General features: G+C 33.9%; 1 protein-coding gene across 2 annotated transcripts in view; it reads left to right on the forward strand.

The window, feature by feature from the left end:
* The window catches only part of LOC106471863, a 56,869-nt gene that overhangs the window by 20,614 nt on the left and 22,936 nt on the right, over positions 1-13,319 (forward strand). For both annotated transcript variants that reach the window (XM_022400479.1, XM_022400478.1), the window contains exon 2: positions 5,929-9,139. In XM_022400479.1, coding sequence (XP_022256187.1) covers positions 6,000-9,139 — 3,140 coding nt within the window. In that variant the 5' untranslated portion in view covers positions 5,929-5,999. The remainder of the gene's footprint in view (positions 1-5,928; positions 9,140-13,319) is intronic.

Consider the following 13,319-nt stretch of genomic DNA (forward strand, 5'->3'; position numbering starts at 1 on the left):
TGTACAACGTTTCGACAAGGTTTTGATGATGATGACAAAACCTTGTCGAAACGTTGTACATTTGCTGTCATGTTAAACTTATATTAAAGTTTTTCTTCATTACCCATTTAAGCCGTCTCCAGCCATTATTAGTCTCAAAGTGGGTTCCTCGTCATCGAATCTAGAATATTAACACTGCTATAACTTAAATATTATTGCCTTTAGAACTTGTTATCATGTAAAGGTTTTCGTTACTTACTTAATTCCACTAATTCTCAAAATAGAGTAAAAAGTAGCCAGAATATATTAGAAATAAAGGGATAAACATCTGGCACAAACAAGCCTTACTTGTTACATTTATTTCCATTGCCTTATATTTTTTTCCAGAATTATTTCGTACCGCATCATCTTATTTACATCCTAAAACACTCGAAAATGTATAAAACAACGCATGTTTTCCACTATATTGTCCGGGTGTTTTAATGTTTGTTTGAAGTTAAGCATAAAGTCACACAATGGGCTATTTGTGCTCTGCTCACCACGGGTATCGAAACCCGGTTTATACCATTGTAAGTCCGTTTGTTTTGAACTTCGCGCAAAGCTACACAAGGGCTATCTGCGCTAACCGTCCCTAGTTTCTAGCGTTGTAAGTCCGCTGTGCCACTGGGGGGCGTATGGTTTTAACGTGACTTGCTTATTTCCATCATTTTAATACAATGTATTCAACCTGTTGTGGTCTACTCAGTAACGTTTGTATTGGTAGCTTCTGAAACACAAAATTCCCTCGCACCTGGGAGTCGGTACTATTTTTAAATTAAACACTGGTAAAACGTATTCATTTTACCTTCTTAGAAATAATTATTTGAAAATGAAATAAAAATTACGAATGACGTTGTATAGAGAGCTCCAAATTTTTATTCTTATTATTAAAACGTTTCTTTACAATATATACAATAAAATAAAACTTTTGTTTGTTTGAAGTTAAGCACAAAGCTACACATTGGGTTATCTGTGCTCTGCCCACCACGGGTATCGAAACCCGGATTCTAGCGTTGTAAGTCCGCACACATACCGCTGTGCTACTGGGGGGCAAAACAATATTAAAATAAAACGACCATATTTATAGTAAATACAGAAATAATACATTGACAGATACAATTTCTTTTCTTTAAATCTTTTTTTTTATCTTACATGCAGAGATTATTCACATTAATTGGTACTAATGAGTTAATGAAGGCGTTCTTGTACAAAGTAGGCAAAGTATCTATTAAAACTTCTATTAACCTTCAAATTAACGTCTTCTTTCCATAATGTTCATTACTTATGAGGTTCAAATATTACATCATATTCAGCAATTTAATGTTTTTGCCTGTTACAGTACTCAGTGTGAAGAACTAACCAAAATATTGAGTGTAATCACTCTTTTTTTATGTGTAAAATACATAGAAAACTCCAGCAGTAATTAGTAGGATTAATTTCAATACTATCTGATACATTTTTATTAGGGATCCTGTAACGAACAAAGTAATGGACCCACAATCAGTTTGGTACATAATCAACTTAGAAAAATTGTTTCAAAAATCAATAAGATCCAAACTGTAAATCTTAGATTAAACCTTATTAGGATAAAGTTGTAAATCTTAGGATTAAACCTTATTAGGATAAAGTTGTAAATCTTAGATTAAACCTTATTAGGATAAAGCTGTAAATCTTGGATTAAACCTTATTAGGATAAAGCTGTAAATCTTGGATTAAATTTTATTAGGATAAAGCTGTAAATCTTGGATTAAATCTTATTAGGATAAAGCTGTAAATCTTGGATTAAACCTTATTAGGATAAAGCTGTAAATCTTGGATTAAACCTAACTACCACACAGAAAAAGTTAAATTTGGCGTTTCGGAAAACATCGTACAGCGTGTTCTATGCAGATGGGCGATGGCCCACTTTTAATTGTTGGTGTGTGTTGTTGTTGCTTTTCTTAACGCAAAGCTACACAGTGGGTTAACTGACTATCGCGGGTAATTGAACCTCAGATTTTAGTGTTGAGAAAGTCCGTAAATTTAGTACTGACCCACCGAGAGAAATCTTCCTTATGAAATGACACAAACGTTTGCCCGAAAATAAAATAAAAATAATTTCGAACAGCGTCTTCGATTCATTGAATTGTAGTCATGCTGTAATATTATAAGAACTCGTGAAACTGAAAACCTCTGTAGTTTTTGGTTGATTTGTTTTATGCAAGGCCTTTCTTAACTTAACAGAAACGATCGCATATTTTCACCCCATGAATGTGATCTTAATAATAAATGCCTTAATATCTCGAAATCGAATAAATCCGAAAAACAGATTTACCTACTGTAAGGACTTAAAAACAGACGGAAGACACCAGGTTGTTCGATGTTTCTGAGTAGACAGTCCAGTCGATTATGCTGTGGTCACAAGACTAACAAGCAGTTATATTCATTTGAAATACTACTGTCAGTATTATTTATAAGCAATGAAAAGCGTAAGAACAGACTGGTACTATTCAGTAAAAACCGTATCTCACTTGGCTTACTTTGAAACTGCTCGAAAACAAGCACTATTTTATCATAAAATCAGTGGACCTTAAACAATTGACAAGTTGAAATTAAATTCACAGGTCTTTATACGTTTAATGATTTGAATTATTTTAGAAATGGGAACGTTGTTTTTTTCTTATTCTCCACATTGATTAACACCTCGTAATTTCATATGAAAACTTGTTAACAATAGTTAATCATTTTCTTCATTCTTCCTTTTAAAACTCCGTAATTGATGAGATTCAAAGATATGTAGCTTTTGAATGTGTGGTCATTAAGTCTTTCTCATTACCTTTACCTGAAGGAGGATTTTCTTTAGTCCAGCTTTATCCTAATGAGGTTTAATCCAAGATTTACAGCTTTATCCTTATAAGGTTTAATCCAAGATTTACAGCTTTATCCTAATAAGATTTAATCCAAGATTTACAGCTTTATCCTAATAAGGTTTAATCCAAGATTTACAGCTTTATCCTAATAAGATTTAATCCAAGATTTACAGCTTTATCCTAATAAGATTTAATCCAAGATTTACAGCTTTATCCTAACCTCTTATAGTTATCACGCAATCCAGATCTTAATAAACAGGTATGTCTATGTACAACGTACATAAGTCACGATTTATATATATTAACATATTTGCTAAGCACCGTTGGCGAAATAATGACGTGTAATGTTTTCTATCACATCTCTTCATCCACCTCTAACATACCAGCAGTGGTTTTCTTTAATCTGTTATATTGTAGCACAAAGCTACACAATAGGCTATTTGCGCCCTATCTCCCGCAGGGTATCGAACCCCGGATTTTAGCATTATAAATCCAGAAACTTACCTCTGACCCACGGGGAGACATCTATAAAGTTATTAAAATAATTTCATAGATTATTTTATTTAAAATTTTAAAAGTTAGGAGCTTATATTACACTGCTGGTTATGTTTAAGTACAATGGTTTGAAGAAAGATTTTTTGAAAATTCAGGGCGCTACAGAAAAATAAGTGTTCGCGAAAAAAATATACACGTTTTTTTTAACTACATTAATTTAAAACAAAAATAAATACTATTTTTTTCTCTATCACTTTTCTTACGAAGTTGACTTGATTATCTGAAATCTGGTTGAAGATTTTGTTACCTATTACCATTGTTATATTCAGGTCACTTTCCCACCGAAAACCGGATTATATCTCGTCACCTTTTTAACGATTCTTTACCTCCAACATCCTAAAACAAGGTGATATAATATTATTAATAGTGACTGTTATTTTTTATACCTAAGGTTTATTTCTTTTCAGTATTTGTGACCCTCGAGAGGTGTCGACGTTTGAGAGTAAACTCCTAGCACTACCACACTCACCAGAGTTGTTGTTACCCCAGTTTTAAACTTACTGGGGTATCTGAAACCGTGGAGCAAATGTTGGCATATTACAATATGTTTTTGAACTTCCGCTGGCAATGTACTCTTACACTTAAGCTATACAGATAAACAAATAGACGATTCGTCAAGTAGGTCTCATAAGAAATTGATAAAAACTCTTTGTTGAAATTAAACAAAAACAACTTTTAAGAAACTTTCTAGTGCATGTATTATTTTGTAACGTGTTCAGTATTTTACCAGTATTGCTATGTTAGGAGATTATGATATTCTACAAGATTTTAACAGTGTCCTAATAGTAGGAGATTATGAGGAAGTAAACTGTACGTGGGGCCTAGCATATCGTGGCGGACTGGGGTTCTGAGGTTCCGCGGGTTACCATAAAAAAGTCACACGGGGTCGTGGGTGCATTGCAAGAGTGACGGGCGAATCTCACTATTCAACGCGACAGGAGCATTCCAAGAGTAGGCGGTGGGTGGTGATGACTAGCTACCTTTCCTCTAGTCTAGCTATCACCCTTAAACTATGAACGGATATGTATAAATAGTCCGTGTCTAGCTATGCGCGAAATTCAACAAACAAAAGTGTAGGGTTATAAAAGCACCTGTCGATTCATAGACAAAACACTGAACAACTGGTTGAAAAGCTGCCAAGTTTCTATCAAAAAACAAAACCTTCACCACGATATGCTTGGTCACGTTTTACTGAACAAATCGTGCTTTTACAGCAGAACGTTCACTATACGTGTCGTTTAGTACGGTTGGTAAACAATATTTTAATGACAAACAAATTTTACTTCGTTATGCCTTTCAAATATGATTTGGTTTAATACGTGTTCATGCTGTCGTATAGTACCTGCATTATTATCATATGTACTCATTTAGCATCATATTGAGGCCAGGACTAGTATTATAGAAAAGATTCTCCAAGAATTTGAATCCTTGTTTTGTCCATGTACTTGTTTGTGGGTATACAATTATGAGCCTTGTTCCTTAACTAGCACCCAAGTCCATAAAACAAATAAAAATTAATTTTGTTCATATAGTCAACTAAATAATTTCCTATAATCCAATTCCTCCAACAAATCACTATAGGAAGCTCAAAGTATTATATTCCAGTTACTCCAGTGTTATATTTTAATTACTTCAGGGAATTATCTTACCATAGGATACTGACTGTTATATTCCAGTTACTCCAGTGTTATATTTTAATTACTTCAGGGAATTATCTTACCATAGGATACTGACTGTTATATTCCAGTTACTTCAGGGAATCACCATCCTTAACGACCATGAAAGTGTTACAATGCTGTGTTTTAGTAGTGTCCAACTTTGTTGGAGAATGAATAGAAGGGAATATCATGCTATTCTACTAGAAACCTTGACAAGGTTTTATAGTATCGTGTCCATTATTCTTAGTACTATTTACATAAAATGATAGTTGTAGAGTGGGTTTACGCTTTGATTGTTTTCCTGATAGAAATTAATAAGGAAGTAAGTTTGTATTACTCGCTTATACTGTGTATTTCTGCAAGTTTTTCCCTAAAGAAACGATAAATAAATTAAAGTTTCGACAACTTTATTTTGTACATTTTTTTTCTTCATCATTCTCTATTCGTTGATTATATAAATTATTTACAATTTAATAAAGAACAATATTTTAATAAAAGATCGTTCTTTAGGGTTGTGTGTATATCTTGTTATTATTGTAACAAATATTGTTGTTTTATAGAACACTTGGAATACTGTTATTATAAAATAATTGTTATTAGGTTTTGTTAAGTAATTCCCGTTGCAGGTATCCTACACCCCGTTTGATTTCTTTATATATTTTTGAGCACGTGATCATTTTAGGAAATAATGATTTATTACACATAACTGAAACTCATGCCAGTACCACAACGTCGACAATTTGTGTTAGTTTACTAAAGTGAAAAAAAGAGTTTACGATTAGCCTGCATACTACTATCTCCTGGATTAAGTAAATATAATTAATTATTATTATTCTGACATATTTCAGATCACGTGGTACTTCTTTGAGTATTTTTCACGAGGATTCATTATTTGGAGGTTTGCAGACAGACAGTTATAATGGAAAAACAACATATAAATGTCGTCAATGATTCAAAGGAAGAAACTAACGATCAGTCTCTAAATACCGATAAGGTGATAACTATAATAAATAAACCCTCCGAACTAGGAATAGAACAACAAAACGGTCATTCTAATATCCTCGATGTTGGGGAAGTAGATAATTCTGGTCAAAAGAGTTTTAATGATTCTCTCGAACCACCACGGATTGGCATATCGACAAATTCTGAAACTCTGGAAGACGACAGTCTAGAAAACAAGGACAATGATGTGGCAAAACAAGATCAAATACAATTAGAGCCAGAGCTACAGAATCCCAAATACTCATCTCTTCCTAGTGACCTATCAGTTGATAGTTTTCATTCTGCGGAAACTCCTGGAGAGATTACAGATTTCACAGGATTTAGTATCCAGGAAGAACCGGTCCACCCATCAGTAGCAACAGAAAAAGTCTTAGATATTTCAGGTTCTCATGAGCCTTTCTTGGTGACTTCAAGTGTTCACGAGTCCAACGCCTTTTTGGAGACCTCAAGTACCCAAGATTGTCCACGTTCAGTTGTTTACGAATCTAAGCCTTGTTTAGAGACATCAAACACCCAAGATTCTTCAAATCCAGTTGTTTGCGAATCAAAGCCATGTTTGGAGACCTCAGGTACCCAAGATTGTCCATGTTCAGTTGTTTACGAATCTAAGCCTTGTTTAGAAATTTCAAACACACAAGATTCTTCAAGCTCAGTTGTTTACGAATCTAAGCTCAGTTTGGAGAAATCAAACACCCAAGACTATTCAAGTTCAATTGTTTACGAATCTAAGCTCAGTTTGGAGAAATCAAACACCCAAGACTATTCAAGTTCAGTTCTTTACGAATCTAAGCCCTGTTTGGAGTCACCAAACACCCAAGATTCTTCAAATCCAGTTGTTTATGAATCGAAGCTCAGTTTGGAGAAACCAAAAACCCAAGATTCTTCAAGTTCTGTTGTTTACGAATCTAAGCCTTGTTTAGAGACATCAAACACCCAAGATTCTTCAAATCCAGTTGTTTATGAATCGAAGCTTAGTTTGGAGAAACCAAAACCCGAAGGTTCTTCAAGTTCTGTTGTTTACGAATCTAAGCCCAGTTTAGAGATTTCAAACACACAAGATTCTTTAAGCTCAGTTGCTTACGAAAACTCCTCAGATATATCAGCTGTTCATGATTCTCCCTCGGAGATTGTTTCTGAGCCTGTTCAACACTTGGAGAATTCAAAAGTCCAGCAGCCAATCTTGGAAAATTCTTGTTCTCACGAGTTCTTAGATACAGAAGCGGACCTTTTGTCAAAAGTATCTGACCCAATATCAATACAAGAACTTCAAAGTGCTGTTGAACCACAACATTCATTATTTTCTGAGAGTCAACCACATGACGAAATTCCAAACCATTCAACACTCATAGAAGGAAGTTTAGACAAAAATCTAAGAGAAGAATCTAAATCTATAAGCCTCGTCAATATTGAAAACAAAAAAGAACCACTAGGATCTTCAGAACCTACTGTGTCTAGTGACACACAGTACGAAAAATCATTCGAGAAATTAAAAGAAGAATCAGTAGAGTTATCAAAAACAAAGACTGGAGACACTGGTGCTCATAATTCATTCACTACAACAGAACAAAATAAGTTTGAACCAAATATTTCAGCAAACATTGCGGAAGATAAAGAGATCGAAGCCTCTGCAGTAAACGGTTTTGCAGCTTTAAAAACAATGGAGCTTGAAAATATAGATAAAGTAGTCATGGAAGAAAGTGTGCTTGACATTGAAATTCAATCTCAAATAGAGCGAGAGGAAGCGTTTTTAAGGGATCACAATCAAGCAGAGAGCTTACGTTCTCTTGAAAACAAGAAAGAAATTAGCAAACCTTTTGTTGTAGTCGAAACCTACTATGACCGTCCTTCTAGTGCCCAACGTTCACTTTCTCCTCAAGATAGCATGCATCAAACCGCGGAGAAATCACCCAACAGTGTCAACACAGAATCAAAAATCGCCATGGAGATAAGGGAATTGAAAGAAAGAGAGGATGAACTTCGCAAAATGAGGAAACATTTGGATTCTTTTTCTACTAAAGATCACGAGACTTGGTCTGCAAAAAATAACTACATAGGAAAAGATACATCTTTATCTTCTATTGATTCGACAACCAATAGTAACGCAAAAGAATTGCCATTTGGAGATTCTCTTCATTCAAATAAGAATACTCCAGTGCACTCTCTATCTCTCAGAAGAAAAGAGGAAATTCGAGTCCGACCTCTTATAGATACTGAATTGGAAGAAGAAAAGCCTGTTTTTCAACTTTTAAAGGAGTCGCCGGTGGAACGGGAAGTTCGATTAGCAAAAGAACGGGAGGATGCGTTGCGGAAACAAAGAGAGACGCAACAACCTTTTATTGAAATGAAAACAAATGACAGGTTCCAAACCCCCACAAAACAGTCATCCATAGACTACATTAGACCCAACACTCTTCTTTTGTCAAATGGGAGACAAGGTACACAGAAAGCCCTGGCAACTACAAGAATTCAACAAGAAATTGAAGAACAAACTCAACGGGAGATGGCGCTCAGAGAGGCAGGTCAAATTCAAACTATTTCACAGGAACGAACAGATGCAAAAGTAAGCCGGGTTGGAGAGTCGATTCAAACAGGGAATTTCACTAAAGAGTACGTTAATGTAACTCAAAAGTTAGAGAATTCTGCAATAAAACCTCCATCACCCACAATCCAAATTTTTGAAAAAGCTCCTGCCCCAAATAATAAAGAGGTAAACGGAGCTGGAGTTAACGGTCTACCCAAAGTTCGGTCTCCAAACAGCTCTTCTAGTTCCTCTTCTTCCACATTCCCACTTGGAAAAAAATATATTCCTCATAATACAGTTGGTCGTAGTATCAGCATGCAGAAATTCATTGCCAGTAGAGGCAAAGAAATTCGCTCCATCACCAGTCCGGCTTTAAAGAGCCCAAGTGGTACACTTCCAATTGGAAAAGCAAATGGACACCAGGTCTTAGATAAAGGAGGATCGTCTGTAAAACCGCAGAGGAAGTCAATCTCTTCAACAGAAACCAAAATACAGGAAGAATTAAAGGAAATGAAATCTCGAGAAGAAGAATTAAGGTAAGTAAGTTGTTGTTTTTAAACATCTCGCTGGTTCTTTATGCATGTGGTTTTTTGAAGTTTTTTTTTTTTAAGTCGTTACTCATTTTAGAATACGAAATTCAAGAATAACATAGACCAAAAAAACAAAAAGGCAGCGTGTATAAATCGTCTGTTTTTGACCCTATTTGGGTTATATCTTAATTTGGACCTTAGATAAACTAAGTTCTCTTTTTGGGGGTTAGAATTATTTTATTTTACAACGTCGTGCGAGCTTCATTCGTGCTGTATTTTCGAACTAAAATCTGTCCTAAGCATTGTTGCATCAATCGTGCTGTATTTGCGACAAAAACCTGTTCTAATTATTGTTTGCCTGTAAAACTTGCCCGGTATCTCATATTTTCGTTGTATTTCCGTTAGTGTTGTTTTCCGATGGCTCAGCAGTATATTTCGGGGCTTGTAACGCTAAAATCCGTGGTTCGAATCAAACGAGACACAGCAAAGATGCCCATTGTATAGCTTTGCGCTAAAAATAAATATTTGTAAAACCATTCTGGCCCGAGCATGCCTGAACTATAAATACAATGATTCGTGGTTCGCGTCCTGTTGTTTCAAAAACGCACTCTGTAATAAGGCGCTATAGGTGAAATCCCGGTGTTCGATCAGACAAAAGTAGTCCAAGAAGTGGTAGTGAATGCTGTTGCCCTAAAGTTAGGGACGGCTAAACGCAAATATCCCATGGGGAGCTAGTTTTGCATGAAAATTCTAGATAATACAACAGTTTTATTTATAACTCTTCATCTGTCCCTCAGTGGCTCAGCGGTAAGTCGGCAGGCTTACGACGCTAAAAATCAAGTTTTGATATAAATCTTCAGTATCCATTTCCTCTATATTTAACGTGGACATCGTATATATTATTATATTTTATTACTGTTTAACATAATTCCCTGATCGTTTCAGATATTTTAAAGATTGTTTTCAGATAGGCCCTTACCAAATGGTATACTTAAATATCAATCGCAGTTATTGACATGTTAGACAGAAGAAACGATTGAAAATCTTAAAATGCCCTTTTGGAGAAAGTAACATATCTGAACTTTTATAAATCCGCTAGATTTTTAAGATTTTTTATTTTTGTTCCATCTTTACTGGATATCCAGAATAAATGACATAAAGATGAATAAAACTCTAGTAAATTATCTTGGACTTCAGATTTATACCTATTTGTCGTCTCAACTAAAAATTCCTGTTAATCCTTACATTTACCGACCTTTTTGTATCATTCACTATATGTGAGGTCTGCATATTGCATCTTTTTGAGTAAATTTTGTTTTTACCTGTTACAATGGTTCGTATAAAGAACTAACCCAAAACAAGGATGGGCGAAAATACAGATTTTCTATGTAGAATATATGAATGACCAAACAATAATTATTGGGATTAATTGTTGATATGTTTGTGTGACTCATATATTATTAACGAACCTGTAACCAACAACAAAATATAATTAAAAGGCCAATTGGGATTCTTTGATAATTCTACAGTTAAGACTTAGGCAGAGTTAAAAAAATAGGGGGGAGGGACTAAGCAGTTATAATGGTGGGAAATTGTGCGTCAATATATATATGCGTGCGTGTGCAAATGTTGTTAACAATTTTCTGATTTAAACTACAGTATTAAACAGAAATGGGGTTTGTAAATTATGGATATGCTAGATAGCAATTTTCGGCATTTATCACAAATAACAGATTTTTATCGTACAAGTATTTGTGAAATAAAACCTATAAGTATTTTTTCGTTGTTAAGGTATGCTGTTATCATTTAACACTTAATTTTTAACTCCCTGGAGACTCAGCGGTAAATCTGAGGACTTATAACGCTCAAAAACAGATTTCGATATCAGCGGTAGGCAGAGCGCATATAGTCCATTGCGTAGCTTTATACTTAAAGAACAAGCTAAACATATTTTTATGTCAGTACTTAAGTAATTCTTATATCAAAAGTGTGATAGATTTACAAAAAGCCTTCTTGAAATTTGCCCCTTTTCATATAAACGACAGTCATCACGTTTTAAAACTTATTTGTGGTGTTTGGTGTTTTCAGTTTAGGTTTAGCGCTCGCAAAATCTTGCCAGAATTGAACTTAATTGTCTATATATATATATTCTCATTATAAATTAAGAACATAGTTATATTTTGTTGAAGTTACATCGATTCGAAACCAATGTGTTTATTTTTTATCTGTTTTTAATCATTGTTTGTCTGCTTCTTTAAGGCAACTAACATAACGATATGTAACAGTAGATGGCGGTAATATACTGATACAATGCTTTCATAGCCTTCCAAGCTAAAACAAGTAAATAAAATTAAACATTTGTATTGAATGTGATCTAAACATGCCTGAATAATGCAGTGTAACAATCACTTTTCATGTACCATTCTGAATGTGTTTTTATACGTACTTTAAAGTGAAACATTAAGATTGTTCATCACAATTTCTACAGTGATTCAAAATGTTCTCAATCCGGTTTATTTTCTTCGTATAACAAATTCCTATACCTTCACTGTTGTATCTCGCTGGACGATATTATGCTATGCACGCGTTCATTTACTCGTTATTATTTTCTTACTTTGTTGCCTCTATTCAATTTCTACATAATTATATTTCATTTATTTTATTTACTCTAATTTTCTCTCTTTATTGTGATTATCTATTCCTTCCAACTTTACCCAGCAATTTAATAGTTTCATTATTACTTTATTGTTTTTGTGTGTGTTTTACTTCTCATACTTCTATTCTAGCTTAAGAATACATTATAGGCCCTTCGACTCCTGTGTTATTTGTTATTTTTTCTTATACCCTAAATAAGCAGTTTTCTCCTCATTGGAAAGCCTATAAAATCTGTTTCACGAAACGGTGTTTTTGTGCATTCGTTAACAAAGTTATTATAATTTGTCGACTGTTTCGCCGTTGTTTGTTATATACTTTTCTGACGGTTATATCACGCTTGAAAGTAAGTTGTTTTCATCGATTGAAGATACTATTTAAATGAAAAAGTCCTCTTTTTTTTAGGATAACAATATAGTCAAAACTCGTAACATTGCTTTATCAATGGTGTTTTGAAATGTTTTTTTCTTACACAGTAATCCTATATTTATTTAGGAATTTTAAAAATATACAGCATCATTGATAATATTAATTTATTATTCAACCAAACAAGTTGTTTAAAATAATAAAAAACAGTTGTGAAACCGTTAAAAATATAAGCTTGTTTTTCTCTAGAGTGTTACTTTTGAAATACAAGTTGATAATTACAAAATATAAAAACAGTTGCTTGAAATTCTTCTACGATTTCCTCGCTTTCGTTCTTCTTTATCTACGAATTAATGTGGCTCTTTTAACATGTATATGAAAACTCTAAGAAATTCTTAATCGCGTTGAATCATTTCGAAACGGGATGTGTTGTTACATTATTCGGGAAATAACCTCCTCGAAACAGCATAACATCCTCGAAATAGCATCCTCAAAATAACATCCTTGTATTGGTTATGGTACTCGAATCGAATTTTGCAGGTTCCCGTAACCGAACATATTTGCCATTTCATCCGTGGGGGCGTTACAATGTGTAGGGTAATTTCACTATTAGTTAGTAACAAGTAGCCGAAGAACTTTCTTCACTCTAAGTAAGTCTATTACTTCAAAATTAGGGATGAGAAGCTTTGTAGGATATCTAACAAAACAAACTCCTGGGGTAAGAAAATGGTACTTTTTGATTAACTCCCACGTTGCAACCACGTCTGTTTTCATCTTTAAAACACCATATTCGGCCAAGTGTTTTTCTTAATCTTTTACTTATTTTACTTTTCATCTCCGATCCTAGAATAAGTAATTGTTAAATTAGCTATGTAATACTCTAAAAACCATGCTGTCATAAAGAATTACATGAGAAAAAATATAATAGTTTGTAAATAGGCTCATAACTGCTATATTTAATTATTGAATTACACAGGCCTGCGAATGTAAACTTCATAAAAGTTGTTTTTGGTTTTAATAACGGATTTTCATTAATTCAGCCTAGCAGAGTTCGAAAATAATATTCATTTTTTTCTATCACGTGAGGATATTTTTACAAATCGGGAAGGAAAAAAACTCTTACTTAGATCAAATTATTATTTCGTTTACCACAGTGAACATTATTTAT

Source organism: Limulus polyphemus, unplaced genomic scaffold (genome assembly GCF_000517525.1).
Source record: "Limulus polyphemus unplaced genomic scaffold, Limulus_polyphemus-2.1.2 Scaffold4912, whole genome shotgun sequence".
Taxonomy (NCBI): Eukaryota; Metazoa; Arthropoda; class Merostomata; order Xiphosura; family Limulidae; genus Limulus; species Limulus polyphemus.